Source organism: Salmo salar, chromosome ssa24 (assembly GCF_905237065.1).
Source record: "Salmo salar chromosome ssa24, Ssal_v3.1, whole genome shotgun sequence".
Classification (NCBI taxonomy): Eukaryota; Metazoa; Chordata; class Actinopteri; order Salmoniformes; family Salmonidae; genus Salmo; species Salmo salar.
In genome coordinates this window covers 22996027-23012999 of record NC_059465.1, presented here as the reverse complement: position 1 = coordinate 23012999, position 16973 = coordinate 22996027, and the positions used below count along the sequence as shown (strand labels likewise).

At 41.0% G+C, this 16973-nt stretch overlaps 1 protein-coding gene across 1 annotated transcript; it reads right to left on the bottom strand.

Moving 5' to 3' along the window:
* Nucleotides 1-4928: 4928 nt before the first annotated feature.
* Nucleotides 4929-9014, bottom strand: LOC106585529 (frizzled-10). Its single transcript, XM_014171840.2, has one exon. The coding sequence runs from the start codon at nucleotides 7943-7945 to the stop codon at nucleotides 6209-6211; it is 1737 nt and encodes a 578-aa protein (XP_014027315.1). The 5' UTR covers nucleotides 7946-9014; the 3' UTR covers nucleotides 4929-6208.
* Nucleotides 9015-16973: the final 7959 nt, after the last annotated feature.

Below are 16973 nucleotides of genomic sequence, written 5' to 3'. Positions count from 1 at the left end.
ATCTTTGTTGAGATGGAGACATGAATCAAACATATACATTATTAATTTGTAGATATATTGGAATTAAAGCCAGACTAAGTCAGTGGCACAGATGGAACTATCCAAGCAGAAGATGTTCTTCAAATGTTGATATTTGCTTGCAATGGCAATCGAACACAATTCAATATCACTAAATATCATACATTTGAAATTAAACCCTAGGCCTATTGTATTGTCTATTTTTGTTGAATTGAAACTATTGCTGTTGATGACTGACTAAAGTATGGTAATATTTTATTTGCTCTGTTAAACCTACCCTTTGGAATGACTGCAATAGCAACAGTATTTAGTTACAGTTGAAGTCGGAAGTTTACATACACTTAGGTTAGAGTCATTTAAACTAGTTTTTCAACCACTCCACAAATTTCTTGTTAACAAACTATAGTTTTGGCAAGTCGGTTAGGACATCTACTTTGTGCATGACACAAGTGATTTTTCCCACAATTGTTTACAGACAGATTATTTCACTTATAATTCACTGTATCACAATTCCAGTGGGTCAGAAGTTTACATACACCAAGTTGACTGTGCCTTTAAACAGCTTGGAAAATTCCAGAAAATGATGTCATGGCTTTAGAAGCTTCTGATAGGCTAATTGACATCAGTTGAGTCAATTGGGGGTGTACCTGTGGATGTATTTCAAGGCCTACCTTCAAACTCAGTGCCTCTTTCCTTGACATCATGGGGAAAATCAAAAGAAATCAGCCAAGACCTCAGAAAACAAATTATAGACCTCCACAAGTCTGGTTCATCCTTGGGAGCAATTTCCAAACGCCTGAAGGTACCACGTTCATCTGTACAAACACCATAGGACCACACAGCCCTCACACCACTCAGGGAGGAGATTTTTTTTTAACCTTTATTTAACTAGGCAAGTCAGTTAAGGATTTGTTCTTAGTTGCAACAACAGCCTAGGAACAGAGGGTTAACTGCCTTGTTCAGGGGCAGAACAACAGATTTGTACCTTGGGGATTTGATCTTGCAACCTTTCGGTTACTAGTCCAATGCTCTAACCACTAGGCTACGCTGCCGCGTACTTTGGTGTGAAAAGTGCAAATCAATTCCAGAACAACAGCAAAGGACCTTGTGAAGATGCTGGATGAAGCAGGTACAAAAGTATCTATATCCACAGTAAAACGAGTCCTATATCGACATAACCTGAAAAACCGCCCAGCAAAGAAGAAGCCACTGCTCCAAAACCACCACAAAAAAAGCCAGACTACGGTTTGCAACTGCACATGGGGACAAAGATCGTACTTTTTGGAGAAATGTCCTCTCGTCTGATGAAACAAAAATAGAACTGTTTGGCCATAATGACCATTGTTATGTTTGGAGGAAAAAGGGGGAGGCTTGCAAGCCGAAGAACACCATCCCAACCGTGAAGCACGGGGGTGGCAGCATCATGTTGTGGGGGTGCTTTGCTGCAGGAGGGACTGGTGCACTTCACAAAATAGATGGCATCATGAATAGAAAATTATGTGGATATATTGAAGCAACATCTGAAGACATCAGTCAGGAAGTTAAAGCTTGATCGCAAATGGGTCTTCCAAATGGACAATGACCACAAGCATACTTCCAAAGTTGTGGCAAAATTTGCTGAAGGGCAACAAAGTCAAGGTTTTAGAGTGGCCATCACAGCCCTGAACTCAATCCTATAGAAAATGTGTGGGCAGAACTGAAAAAGTGTGTTTGAGCAAGGAGGCCTACAAACCTGACTCAGTTACACCAGCTCTGTCAGGAGGAATGGGCCAAAATTCACCCAACTTATTGTGGGAAGCTTGTGGAAGGCTACCCGAAACGTTTGACCCAAGTTAAACAATTGAAAGGCAACGCTACCAAATACTAATTGAGTGTATGTAAACTTCTGACCCACTGGGAATGTGATGAAAGCTGAAATAAATTATTCTCTCTACAATTATTCTGACATTTCACATTTTTAAAATAAAGTGGTGATTCTAACTGACCTAAGATGGGGAATTTTTACTCTGATTAAATGTCAGGAATTGTGAAAAACTGAGTTTACATGTATTTGGCTAAGGTGTTTGTAAACTTCTGACTTCAATTGTAAGTGGCGATCTCTCAACAATCATTCTCATGATAGCACATTGTTAATAGTCAGTGACAAATATCATAGGTAAGCAGTGCTTGGCTTGATTAAAACCCTGGATGGGAGACCAAAGGGTAGATAAAGCAATTTTCCAGAGGTGCTCTTTGAAGAGTATTTTTAAAGGAAAACTACCCATTGTTGACATAGTCCCAAAATGTTTTGAATGTCAGCAAAATGCAGAATTACAGCCAGTATGATGCATTTAGGATCATATGATGTTGTGTTTTGCATCATAAGATACTTGATGCGATTGTGATGTGTTGTCTCACCTAGCTATCTTAAGATGAATGTACTAATTGTAAGTCGCTAAATGACTAAAATGTACATGTAAAATTAATAATGTTGAAGATCTAATGATGTTTTAAAGGTACAAATGATGTCATAATCCTGTGGTTTAAAATTCAATTCAACCTCAAATCAACATTGATTACTTTTTTCAAATCCAATGTATTTTCCACGTAGGTTTAAAGTCACAACACGTTGACAAATTACGTTGAAACAACATTGATTCAAACAGTTTGTGCCCAGTGGGTAAGCTGATCACAAGCAGAAGCTCTAGTCTCTTTTACATTTTAGTCATTTAGCAGACACTCTTATCCAGAGCGACTTACAGTAGTGAATGCATACATTTCATACATTTTTCTTCCTGTGCTGGCCCCCCGTGGGAATCGAACCCACAACCCTGGCATTGCAAACACCATGCTCTACCAACTGAGCTACAGGGAAGACTTTTGTCAAACACTGTACACTTCCCCCAAAAGACTGCTGCTGTAGAGAACTACAGTATGTGAGTGTCGTATTAACAGGAGAGTTGTTGAGAGGAAAAGTTGCGAGGAAGCGAAGGGTGAGAGAATGAGAGAGTGAGTGTGATAGGGGCTGTGGGGGGTGAGTGAGGCCTTTCAGATTGGGGCCATGGTCATTCTTTGAGATATGGTGATCTGAAGACCCTTAGCCCCAGTCACATGCCGGCTGCCAGATTCCCCACTGGGACAAACAAAACATGTTGTCTACCACACCATCACTAGGGACAACAACTGGGCTATGAGAGGGGCCATGTGACACACACACTCTCATGAGCCACTTGGTTGATTCAATCATAGCTCCAGACCTATAAAGCCTTTGCACTGTTAGGGGAAACAATGCCAGGAATGAGGAATAGCAGGTCTAATCATCTGTGATACAGTGTCTTGAAAACAAGAACTCTACCTCAGAGAAATTCAGAAGCATGTGTAGTTTATTCCAAAACATTTTGGGCTGACACTACTGTGCCCTTGCTCACATACTATTTTCTTTTCAAAGGGAAACACCGAAGTAACTTAGAAGCATACGCTCCTGAGGAAGAGGTTGGTAACTGTCATATTTACAGCTTTCCCAGACACCTTGGGGGCTGTTATCCAGGTGGCCTCTGTTGAAACCCTCGAAAACACTCACCTTTTTCACAACACGGAGTATCAATAGACACTGCTTGAATTTGATTCAGCCAGTGAGTCATGTGCTTTTCACTGTTAAAACGGGTTGGGCTGATGCTGGAACTTGAATGCCCTCAGGGGAGAGCACATATTTACACTCAACCTGCAACATTATTATACCTGGGTCTGGGAGATCTTCTCATGCATATTAAAAGCCACAAAACCTTAAAGTTAAAATGAAGGTGCACAATGATCCTTGTTTTTTGGTGTTTTCTGAAATTGTCTCTTATGGTATGACCTAATGAAATTGGACAATTCAGTGTTGGTAGTTGAGTATTCAAGTCTAATAGACTAAAAAGTACCCTCACATTAGAATGACAATTTACACACTTGGTCTTGTGCTGTAACCTCTCTAAATCCTAAAGACAAAACCCAGAGGGTAGCTGAGCTCATATTAGTGTGGTTTCCGCTCCAAAATGGACTTGTAGTTTGTAGGGGATGTGGCCTGAATTTTATTTAACCTTTATTTAACCAGGCAAGTCATTTAAGAACAAATTCCTATTTACAATGACGGCCTGCTTACATAATTGTTTACAGTGTGAGAGCATTTAACCCCCACCCAAATTAGTACGCTAACAGATATATTAGTTTGTCAATAGCCTACCATGCTATTGAAAATTAGTCTCAGTCAAAACGATAGCCTGAAATCCAGGCCAGATGTGTCTTTAGAAATATCACTATGCCTGGGTGATAAGAGGAGGGTAGATGACAGATATTGTGTATTTTGTTTGCAGTGTCCTCTTCTCAAAGCCAGACCCTTCAAACGGCCTAATCCTGTCCTGAATGACTGTAGGATTATTGCATAATCCCCATCCCTAAAACACACACGCATGAAAACACACGTGACTGAATCAGTGGCCTGACAAAATAGCACAAAAACAAAATCATTATCTGAACTTAACTGCATAGATGTTCATCTATAGGCCTAAAGAAGTCAGAGCAGAACTGTAATTCGAGAAAAAACATTAAAAGCAGTGGACTGATTATCTCAGAAACATAATCAAAGCCTGACTTAAGTGAGTTCTTTGAGTGAGAGGTTATTTGTGAGATGATCATATCAGACCCTTATTTGCATATTACATTTGTTTTGTTTTTGGTTCACAGTTTTTCCGTTTATTTCTAACATGAAATCAGGCACTTTTTATCTAGTCTTCGATTTTAGCACCTTTTTTCTTGCAATGAAATAAATCGAAGGCTCTAGATAAAAATTGTCTGATTTCATATGTTACAAATAAACGGAAAAACTGTGAACCAAAAACAAAACAAACTTAAAAGCCTTTGTTTCCTTATAGCTTATGTATGAAACATGGAAGTGAACAGAAACATTTTAATAGGAGCGGAATATGAAAGCCTTGCTTTCAAAAATGCTTGACTCTACAATAATATAAAAGTGCTTTGTTCATAATCTCTTTGATGTCATCAAACTTTTTTCTATTAGTCATCTCTAATAAATGCGCTATGGAGGGAGCGGGCTCTGGATTACCCATGATGCTTTCCTTTTCAACAATTAAAACAGACGTGTACAGATGCCATTGTTTCTTCATCCTGTATGTACTTCATTGAGAGCGCACTCCATTCTATCAGGTATCAACAGAAGTCTGAGTATTCATAACGCTAACATCAAACACCAATTTGTCTATGTAATTAAAAGCATAAACCTCTCAAAAGAGAGCTACTGTAAGTCAAGTGTGTGCACGGCTACAAGCGCTCTCTCTCTCTCACACACACACACACTCAGACTACAGTGGATGATTGAAATATTCCATACCTTCACATCAATGGTTAGTGATGACTATCTTCAAATGTCCAAAGTAATAATGTAATTGAGAAATGTGCTTTTTGTAAAACCCATTGTGAACTCATTCACATGACATATAAAACCCACACAGTTATAATATACAGTTCCAGTTTAGGACATTTAAAACTGGAATGTTTTATTATTTTTTTTATAAAATATGAACTTCCAGAAATATATACAAATGCTCCCTTGTGCTATAAAACAGCAAAGATACAACAACAGGAAAACTGTCTGTACAAATAGTAACTTTTGTGATGTCCAGTGCTTGTTGATTTATTTGTGGCATGATTTTGTGTCACACTAGGCAATCCATGCAATCCTGAGCCCTTTTCAACAGCTGCTTTCTCACTTCAGTCCAAACATGTGACACTGCCTTGATTTCCATTAAAAAGCCACACAACGCAACACTAAAGGGTCTCGATCTCCCAGACCATTCACTCCCTTTGTCAGAGTCTTTTCATTGTCTTTAATCTGTTTCTACAGTACTGTCTTTTTTGCCACTAAGGAAAACATCTATTGCACATCCAAATGGTTTATTCCAATTTCTTTGTCTTGGAAACAAAACGTTTTTTTTTCCCTCTATCATGTTCTTAAATGGATAAGTGGTTCCAGGAGTAGCAGATATTTTAAACAAAGGCTGTCCTTGTCGCTTGAGATGGATCAAGATAACAAAAAAAATACTTAAAATAAATATGAACATTGTTGTCTCTTGTTGGCACTCTGATTAAAAAGTCTGTTTTAGGTAAGGGCTTTAGAAGGATTTTGGTTTCGCAGACTGTCTGTGAGAGCGCCAGCTCATACGCATGTAGGAGGGGGCCTGGTAGGCTCATACTTTGTGTTGTGCGCCTTGAGTGCTGGGTGAGGCTTGATGTAAGGCCCACTGCTTGTGAACACACTGGCAGCCTTCCTCCTAGTCCTCTTCTTCAGCTTCCTGCTAAACACATTCTGCCACGACTGCAGTGTTTTTGAGGTCCAGATCCACATGCCACTCGTGATGCCCACCACTAACAGCATGAAGATCTTAACCATGAAGATCTCCACGGCCGGGATGGAGCTCTTCATACCACACTCTTCAGACTCTGCATTGTTCCTGCTGCTGTCAACACACTTCTGCTCCACGGCCAGGCTCCTCCAGTAGTCCATGTTGAGCCTCTCGTAGAAGTAGCAGGCGATAACACAGGTGGCAGGTACAGTGTAGAGGACCGAGAACACTCCAATCCGTACCATCAGCTTCTCCAGTTTATCCGTGTTCTCCCCCTCCGTCTTCATGATCTTGCGGATGTGGAACAGGGCCACGAAGCCCGACAGCAGGAAGGAGGTGCCGATGATGAGGTAGCAGGAGAGTGGGATGAGCACGAAGCCTGTGAGAGCTTTCACGTCCATGCTGCCCACGTAGCACACCCCCGTCAGCTCGTCCCCTGCCACCTTCCTCATCACCAGGATCATGATGGTCTTGACGGCCGGGATGGCCCAGGCTGCCAGGTGGAAGTAGCTGCTGTTGGCCTCGATGGCCTCGTGGCCCCACTTCTTCCCTGCAGCCAGGAACCAGGTGAGTGTGAGGATGACCCACCAGAGGGAGCTGGCCATGCCGAAGTAGTAGAGGATGAGGAAGACGATGGTGCAGCCCGTGCTTTCCAGTCCCTCCTGGATGATGTACTGGACCCCACTATCCCGGTCACAGGCGATACTGTCTGCCCCCACAAACAGACGGATCAGGTAGCCTACAGAGTAGACACAGTAGGACATGGAGAGGAAGATGATAGGCCTCTCGGGGTATTTAAATCGCTGGGGGTCGATGAGGAAGGTGAGGACAGTGAATGAGCTGGAGATGAAGCAGAGGATGGACCAGATAGCCATCCACACTAGAGAGAACTGCTTATCTCCCTGACTCCAGTACACATCCACTTTGGGGTAGCACTTGGGGGCGCAGGACTCACTCTTCTGCACATAGTGGAACTTGCCTGGGTTACTGCAGGTCTCCTTGCTCTCCGTCTCCTTCATGGGCCGCTGAAGCCTGAAGTCAGGACGCTGGGTGTGGGAGCTTTTGGGGGGCTCGTCTGAGCCGTTGTTGGGGGCCTCCATGCAGAGATTGTTGGGGTCATTTTTAGTAGGTAGTCTGGAGCAGTCCAGGGAGTCAGGCCAGCGGAAATTGAACTGCTCCATGATAGGGGAGCACTTTTGCCTGGCCTGCTCACACATCACTCTGCAGGCAGGGATTGGGGTGGATACCTGCTCCGTGCACATAGGTGCATACAGCGAACAGAGAAAAAACTTGAGGTGAGTGTGGCATCCAAACCCTATGAGAGGGGCAAACTCATGTAGCTTGATGGCTGCTTCATTCTGGTCCTCATGGCCCATCAGATTGGGCATCCTTGTCATGTTGTAGCCAATGTCCTTACATAGAGGGATGACAATCTGTTGACATCTCCCTTCACCTGGCCGGTCTGGGTCTATGGAGCTAATGGCTGAGCAGTCACTACTCAGACAGACCAGTAGCACATTGATAAGGCTTAGTTTAGCAGTGGAATGCATAGTCTCTCCTCTTTGAACCTTTCAGTGGCAAAAAAATGTCATATAAAATGTCACTTACGATAAAAAAGAAGTTGCGTCTATACAGGAAAGGCCTACTAAAAATCTTTGTGTAGCTTATTTTTTTATGAAGGTGCAAAACTGTGGATGAAAACTCACAATTGTCTATGAAAAGACCATTGTTTCCCCTTTTTACGTGTAGTCTAATTCCTTTGATTACAATTTAACTCCAGAGACAATTCCAAAAAAGTGTAAATCGTTTTCTTTTAAAATAATGGTCGCTTACCATAATGTCCATGCCTGGAATTGTATCAATTTGTTCCAGAAAAACCCAACATGTTAAGAGATTAAATGCATTTGCGGTAGTTGTGCCTAGTCCGTTGCACAATTTATTTTTCTGTTTGTCTTGGTTCTTTTTCTGATTGGATAAAAGTGTTCCGATCCAAACAAACGTTCCAGCGCTTCTAAAAGTGCGTTAAGGGACAGTACTCCTCTGTTTCAACAACGTCAGGACGGAATCCTCCTGTCTCTGTCCTGCACATAGACATTAAAATCAGGTCCTGCAGCACGAATGGAACCAGTCTGTCATTTACCAACTCAACTAAATTGTTCTTCCTCTTGCACGGCGTTTGAGTAGGCTAAGTGCGTACGATAAATCCACGCAAACGGTGTAGTAACCTTATTAACTAAAACAGAGTTGAGGTCTATTCCTAACTAACCACTCCAGAGACAGACCTATTCAGTTTGGACTGGTTGGTGGCATTTCTCGTTTGAGCTTGTCGTTGCCACTGTCCTGGGCTAACCTGCCAGAAGATCCGCCTTCAAAGACAGCTACTTTGCATAAGAAAGATGAAACTGACACGGTGATTTTTTTTCAAATGGTGCGGAACAGCCTGTAGAGTAGACCAACCATCACAGCATTTTAGAGCTTGTTCGCAGCAAACTACTCATTGGCCATTTGCCCCATTTCCGACTAAAACTTTAGATAGAAAAGTGTCAGAATTTAGCACGTTCCAGCGCAGGTATATGCAGACACCAAACATACCCAAAGAGAAACCAACTGGCTTTCTGTATCTTTCCAATCGAGATAGACGTGTTCTTTTCTTTGCTACAACTGACAATTTTCACGGTCCGTGCATTGTGGGAAAATAGAATGAGGCTGAGAAGAGTTTTTCTCTCTCAATTCCCCTTAACTCTTTTGTGAGTCGGGTAGTGCGTTAACATGTTGACAAAAAGCAACAAGTTAAAAACCACTAAAGCAACCACTAGCCTATACAATGTGAATAATGTTTTCCTTCTATTTCCAACATAATTATAGGCTATGACCTGATGTAGGCGATGGAGATCCCCATTTCATCACCGAATAGCCCATTGGTTATTGTTTCAGGAATAGATTATATTGTTTTGTGTGGAATTTGAACTACAGTCAAATCCATATTCAGTATACAAGGGACTTATGCTCAGGAGGTACTTAGAATGAACTCCATGTTTAGCATTAAGTAGGCTTTTAGTGACTCAGACATCTATTTATAATTTCTCCATATACCCACCTTCAGGCATACATGTAAATATTCACATTAGTCTTCAGGGATCTTTGCTGCCTTTAATGTCTGCACATGTATGTCCATTTAAAAGAGACAGACACACAAAGTGCAGTAATATTTCCACTTGACCAATCTAGTCAAAAAGCTGCTCACAACCTTCCATTGAACAGACCTGTTCCCTCCAAACCAAGTAAGAACCTTTTCACAATTTAATATTCAATCATTCACAACACTTAATTTAATTTCCAGCCCTCATACATTTTACCAGACACACAATCCACCATAAAACATTTTATAAGATACTTTCAAACCCATTAGCACACACTTGGACCTATAGTTATTTTTCTTTACACAAATGCTAGAATGTTTCAAGGTTTTCTCCCGTGTTTATAATCAATTTTTTTTTTAAACCTTTATTTAACTAGGCAAGTCAGTTAAGAACAAATTCTTATTTTCAATGACAGCCTAGGAACAGTGGGTTAACTGCCTTGTTCAGGGGAAGAACAACAGATTTTTACCTTGTCAGCTCAGGGATTCGATCTAACAACCTTTCGGTTACTAGTCCAACACTAACCACTAAGCTACCTGCTGCCCCATATATAGGCCTAGAGCTTTTACATCATGATTGATTTTAAATCAGTCTTCTTTCTGTAAGAAAATCCTATCATAACAAAACTGATTTTCACATTTATTTCACAAAATAATACTGTTTATTCTTTCAATAAAAGAGGATGTCTGAAAATCGGTTATAACCATTCTATAATGACCTATGAGAACATCTTAGTTCTCAATTGTAAATGGGTGGATTATGACGAAAGGAAAGCGCCTGAAGGAGAAACACTGATACAAAGCCATTTCAGTCTTGTTGGAGTTGATTCATCATCTGCATCTGATCTTGGCACTGAGGAGAGGCCTGGGTTACCACTAGGAGCTGTCAGTGCATACCACAGTTCAGGCCTAACCCCAGCAGTCATCTTCTGGTAGTGTCATAGTGCCAATGATTAGCGTAGGGTGGCTGTTATTTGTCTCTTTGTCTGTTTTAGTTTCAGACAGGCAGTGATGGGAAGAGTCTGTCTGGTGAGGCTTTAATGATGTCTCCCGTTAAAGTTATCTCAGAAGAGATTTTGTTGGGTTCAGTTCAGTTTCGATGTCTCTTTTTTAATTAACTGATTATGAAGTCAATGTAGGCTACTCATCTCTGTTTGTGGTAATAAAGGGGGGGGGGGGGGCTATTATGAGCCTGGATGGAACAGTGTTAGCTTAGCATTATCTCAGCACCTGTTCTCACACCCACTACAATCACTACATGCAATCCCCTATGGCATGTAACTGTACATGATAGAGAAACCATGTCCGTTGGATATGCCCTTGAAGACATTTTAGATTTCCTTAATGTTTCTCGCTGATTATGACTATTCTACTATGACAGTGCTGCTAGTTTGGGAGACTGGGTCCTACTGCGGTGATATGGACCTCAAAGTGAACCACATGTAGTCTAGCATGGATCCATGGTTGAGGCGAGGGCCTCTGCAGCAGGGTGGCATGACAGGGAGAGAAGGATATGGAGGGCCCCTCCAGAGTGTCTGTGACACCAGATCCCTCATAGCTCAACTCACATTACCTTGTGAAAGTCTTTAGTTGGGAGATTTATACCCTCGTCTGCCCATGGTTTCCACCTAGGGTGAAATCCAGATCCCAAGTAAACAGTGCTTTTAAAAAAATGTGTTCGGGCAAGAGGAGAAACATGGCACCAGCGTGCCTAAATGGTTTAGCACTGCATATCTCACTGGTGGCATTTCAGCTGTTGGTGCGCAATGTCTGGACGGAGCAGGAACATAAATACAGGTTTTGAATACACTTCATTATGGACACATAATACCCTCTTTCTTATGTGCCACCTGCAGGTTAGCTGGTTCTACTCGTCTAACTATGGTTACTTCATTTGCCTGTGTCTGATCTGGACACGTCCTCCTCTTCTTAACACATGTGAATCTATAATACTTTTATTAAATACAGTGAGGGAAAAAAGTATTTGATCCCCTGCTGATTTTGTACGTTTGCCCACTGACAAAGAAATTATCAGTCTATAATTTTAATGGTAGGTTTATTTGAACAGTGAGAGACAGAATAACAACAACAAAAAAATCCAGAAAAACGCACGTCAAAAATGTTATAAATTGATTTGCATTTTAATGAGGGAAATAAGTATTTGACCCCCTCTCAATCAGAAAGATTTCTGGCTCCCAGGTGTCTTTTATACAGGTAACAAGCTGAGATTAGGAGCACTCTCAGCTTGTTACCTGTATAAAAGACACCAGTCCACAGAAGCAATCAATCAATCAGATTCCAAACTTTCCACCATGGCCAAGACCAAAGAGCTCTCCAAGGATGTCAGGGACAAGATTGTAGACCTACACAAGGCTGGAATGGGCTACAAGACCATCGCCAAGCAGCTTGGTGAGAAGGGGACAACAGTTGGTGCGATTATTCGCAAATGGAAGAAACACAAAATAACTGTCAATCTCCCTCGGCCTGGGGCTCCATGCAAGATCTCACTTCGTGGAGTTGCAATGATCATGAGAATGGTGAGGAATCAGCCCAGAACTACACGGGAGGATCTTGTCAATGATCTCAAGGCAGCTGGGACCATAGTCACCAAGAAAACAATTGGTAACACACTACGCTGTGAAGGACTGAAATCCTGCAGCGCCCGCAAGGTCCCCCTCCTCAAGAAAGCACGTATACATGCCCGTCTGAAGTTTGCCAATGACCATCTGAATGATTCAGAGGACAACTGGGTGAAAGTGATGTGGTCAGATGAGACCAAAATGGAGCTCTTTGGCATCAACTCAACTCGCCGTGTTTGGAGGAGGAGGAATGCTGCCTATGACCCCAAGAACACCATCCCCACCGTCAAACATGAAGGTGGAAACATGCTTTGGGGGTGTTTTTCTGCTAAGGGGACAGGACAACTTCACCGCATCAAAGGGACGATGGACGGGGCCATGTACTGTCAAATCTTGGGTGAGAACCTCCTTCCCTCAGCCAGGGCATTGAAAATGGGTCGTGGATGGGTACTCCAGCATGACAATGACCCAAAACACACGGCCAAGGCAACAAAGGAGTGGCTCAAGAAGAAGCACATTAAGGTCCTGAAGTGGCCTAGCCAGTCTCCAGACCTTAATCCCATAGAATATCTGTGGAGGGAGCTGAAGGTTCGAGTTGCCAAACGTCAGCCTCGAAACCTTAATGGCTTGGAGAAGATCTGCAAAGAGGAGTGGGACAAAATCCCTTCTGAGATGTGTGCAAACCTGGTGGCCAACTACAAGAAACGTCTGACCTCTGTGATTGCCAACAAGGGTTTTGCCATCAAGTACTAAGTCATGTTTTGCAGAGGGGTCAAATACTTATTTCCCTCATTAAAATGCAAATCAATTTATAACATTTTTTACATGCGTTTTTCTGGATTTTTTTGTTGTTATTCTGTCTCTCACTGTTCAAATAAACCTACCATTAAAATTATAGACTGATCATTTCTTTGTCAGTGGGCAAACGTACAAAATCAGCAGGGGATCAAATACTTTTTTCCCTCACTGTACCTCCTCAGTCACAATAACTCCTACAAGGACAACAGCTGATATGCCTGATAAGTCGCTCCCATTCAGAAGGACTTTTACTGTGTAACCAATACTTAATAGTCTAAAAAGATGACAACTTCAATGTGGAGAGATAGCATTGCATTCACAGGGACAAAGCAATTGTGATCTCCGTTTACTGAACATCTGGGTTTAGGACATATTTTTAAAGCAGACGTCCACTCTTATTATCCATCTGGGCTTGTTTAATGAAACATACAAGATAACATTTGTCACATAGCCTAATAAGAATACACAGTCTACTGGTTTGTTGTAATTCAGGCATCTTTATTCTTGCCCTCTTCTTTCTTCTCATGATTGTTTTGCTGGTCATGATGATATGTCTTTGAAAATGTGAAGCAAAGGGGAGGAATCAGTGTTCAATCTATATCATCTTTATCTAGCTACTAATGTGTGATTTCTGTCTTTTTCCTGTCTACCTCCCCCTTCTCCTTTTCATAGATTCTCCCCCACCCCAGTATGCACGCACGCACGCACGCACACACAATCAACTTTATCTCAATCTTTCCAACCACAACAACTCTATAAAACAAGCAGTGCATTGCAGTTCCATCTCTGAGAAATCAGCAACTGTGAGATAATTCTGTAACTAATAAAGTGAAAGGGGCCCTTTGATGGCTGGAGCTGAAAAGATATTTTATTTTTTTGTGTGTGGGATTTAAGATGTGTGATTCTATGGAGCGAGCTGGCTCCCCTGCTGCTAGGCTCTGGCTAGAAGCTGGCCCCCCTCTGGCTAATGTTATGGAGAATTGGAGGAATTTTCTGGCTGTCTTTTCCCTCAGCTCCCTTTTTCCTTTTGTTCCCTTTTGAAGAATGACTTTAGACATTTTATTTACATATTTAACTGTGGATGAAAGAAGCACAGGGTGAAAAAAGAAAGCTCCTTGGGTCCTTGTGGGAATATTGATAAGTTTAAATGAATGGAAAACGTATGAGCTATTTTATAAAATGATTTAAGTTAATGTTTTTTGTTAATGAAGTCTCAAATAGGAAGATGAGCATAGAGTATGGCAGAATGATAGTGATACTTTTGAATTGGACACCAACATTCTTCTGATATTCAGTTTCATACAACTGTCTGGTATGACGGCATAAATCCAACCAAACCATATAAAGCAAAATATCTGCCTTAATTACTTGTGGTTAAGTTGTAGCCCAGCCTGTTACAACATAAGAGAGGTATGCCATGGGAGCGAGAGGGGGACGTTTTAGACATGTTTTGTATTGTTGGCAGAGCTGAAAGGGCATGTTGATTAAACGAACGGGTGGGGTCGGGGTATAATCTTCTTAACCAAGGGCCTCTTCTCCTCATTCATGGCCCACAATAAGAAGAAACAACCCTCTCTGTTGGAGGTGACACTGTTTATCCAGATTCCTTGCGCATTGTTCAGGGCTCCTGTTCTCCCTCACAATCACATGTATTTATTTACCATTCGATTTTAGTTCATTCTGCTCCAATTATATACAGTGGGGTCTGAAATTATTGACACCCTGATAAATGAGCCAAGATTTCTGTATACATTTTTTTTTTAAATACTGAGCTATATTGTATGCACATTTTTGGGGGAAATTGTATTATATATACTAATACAATTGCTCAGATAAAGAGATTTTGTTTAATAAGTAATATTTATTTTTCTCAAAAAGTTAGGGGATTGACACCCCTGTTTTTAATACATTTCAATACCTACCATGGCGAGGATAACGGCATTTTTCTAAAATGTTTTATGAGTTGGAGAACACATTGTGAGGGATTTGAGACCATTCCTCCATACAGAATCTTTTCAGATCCTTGATATCCTTTGTCTGCACTTATGGACTGCCCTCTTCAATTCAAACCACTGGCTTTCAATGCGTTTCAAGTGTCGAGACTAAGATGGTCATTGTAAAATTTGGATTTTGTGGCCAATTAACCATTTATTTGGGGATATTTTATGTGTGCTTGGGGTTGTAGTCTTGCTTGAAGATTCACATGCGGCCAATTTTCACCCTCCTGGCAGAGGTAACCAGGTTCATCAAAGATTCACCACCATATTTTACAGTAGGTATGGGGCTCTTTTCTGCTCATGCGTTCTCATTTCGACGCCAAACCCACCACTGATGTGCGTGGCCAAAGCACTGTTTCCAATCCAAGTGCCAATGCTGTTTAGCAAACTCCAGGCGTTTACATTTGTTGGATGAAATGAAACCCTGGTGGCCATGCACACCAGGGTTTGGGGTCAAAATTAGAATTGAGTAGCAGAAAAGCACCCCATATTGTACCTACTGTAAAATAGGGTGGTGGATCTTTGATGTTATGGTGCTATTTTGCTTCCCCTTGCCCTGGAGTCGTTGTTAAGGTCAACGGCATAATGAACTTTACCCAGTACTAGGATATTTTAGCCAAAAACCTGGTTGCCAGGAGCCTAAAACTTAGCCACACGTGGATCTTCCAGCAAGACAACAACCACAAGCACACATCAAAATCCACAAAGAAATGGTTTATTGGCCACAAAATCAACATTTTACAATGGCCATCTCAGTCTTCAGACTTGAAACCCATTGAAAACCTGTGGTTTGAATTGAAGACTGCAGTCCATGAGCACAGACGAAGGATATGAAGAATCTGGCAGGATTCTGTATGGAGTGATGGTCTAAGATCCCTCCCAATGTGTTCTCCAACTTATAAAACATTTTAGAAAAAGGCTCAATGCCGTTATCCTCGCATAGTGAGGCATTGAAAAGTATTGAAAACAGGGGTGTCAATAATTTTGACTCTTACCTTTTTGAGAATTATTTTTTACTATTAAAAAAAAATATTTTGAAAAAAATCTCTCTGAACAATTGTATTAGTATAAAATAAAATACATTTCCCAATTTTTTTTTAGCATACAATAAAGCTCGGTATTTGAATGATGTATTTTATACAGTAACTTTTTCTCATCTTTATCAACAGTGTCAATAATTTCAGACCCCACTGTATGTTGTTAGATAGTACAGGGGATATTTTACCAATAAGGCTCAGGTGTTTGTAATATAAATGGCCGTTATTACTTCGTGTCAGTCATAAGTAATAATTAACTTATTAAAAAAAAAGTTTATTCCGGAAAGGTGGTCAAATATTGCTTCTGTCCAACCCAGAGTGTGTGAATGACAACAGAAAATGTAGAGGAATATACTTTAGATGGTAGAACAATAAGTGGGAAACCGTAGCCCAGTTTACTAAGAATATTCCATAAATGTCTGCAAGAATATTCCTTTTTCTTTCCCATTTGAAGTGCAAGCACTTTAATAAGAGCATCAGTTTTAGTAAAGGGTCAGACGTTTTGAGGAAATGCCTATGAATCCGGCAATTAATTATTTAAAAGCCCTGCAAAACATCAAAGCCCCCAGGATTCTTTGCACATATGGTTTTAATAGTTCAATAAAAATTACTTATTAATGAGGGCAAGTTTTTCCACTCTTCCTCTTCGCTCAGCTCCATGAAAGGCTGCTCTAATCTCAGTCACAAGCAGCCATCGTTATATAATCTAGTCTACTGGTGCAGTGGTGTCATGGATGCAGCGAGTCGAACAGCCCATAGTGGAAAACCAACCCAATGGTGGTATGTGTCCACTGTGTTGGTGGATGATTAAAGAGGTGGTGGAAAAAGTACTCAGTTGTCATACTTAAGTAAAAGTAAAGATACCTTAATAGAAAATGACTCAAGTAAAAGTGAAAGTGACCGAGTAAAATACTCTTGAGTAAAAGTCCAAAAGTATTTGGTTTTAAATATACTTAAGTATCAAAAGTAAAAGCATAAATCATTTCAAATTCCTTATATTAAGCAAACAAGATGGCACAATTTACTTG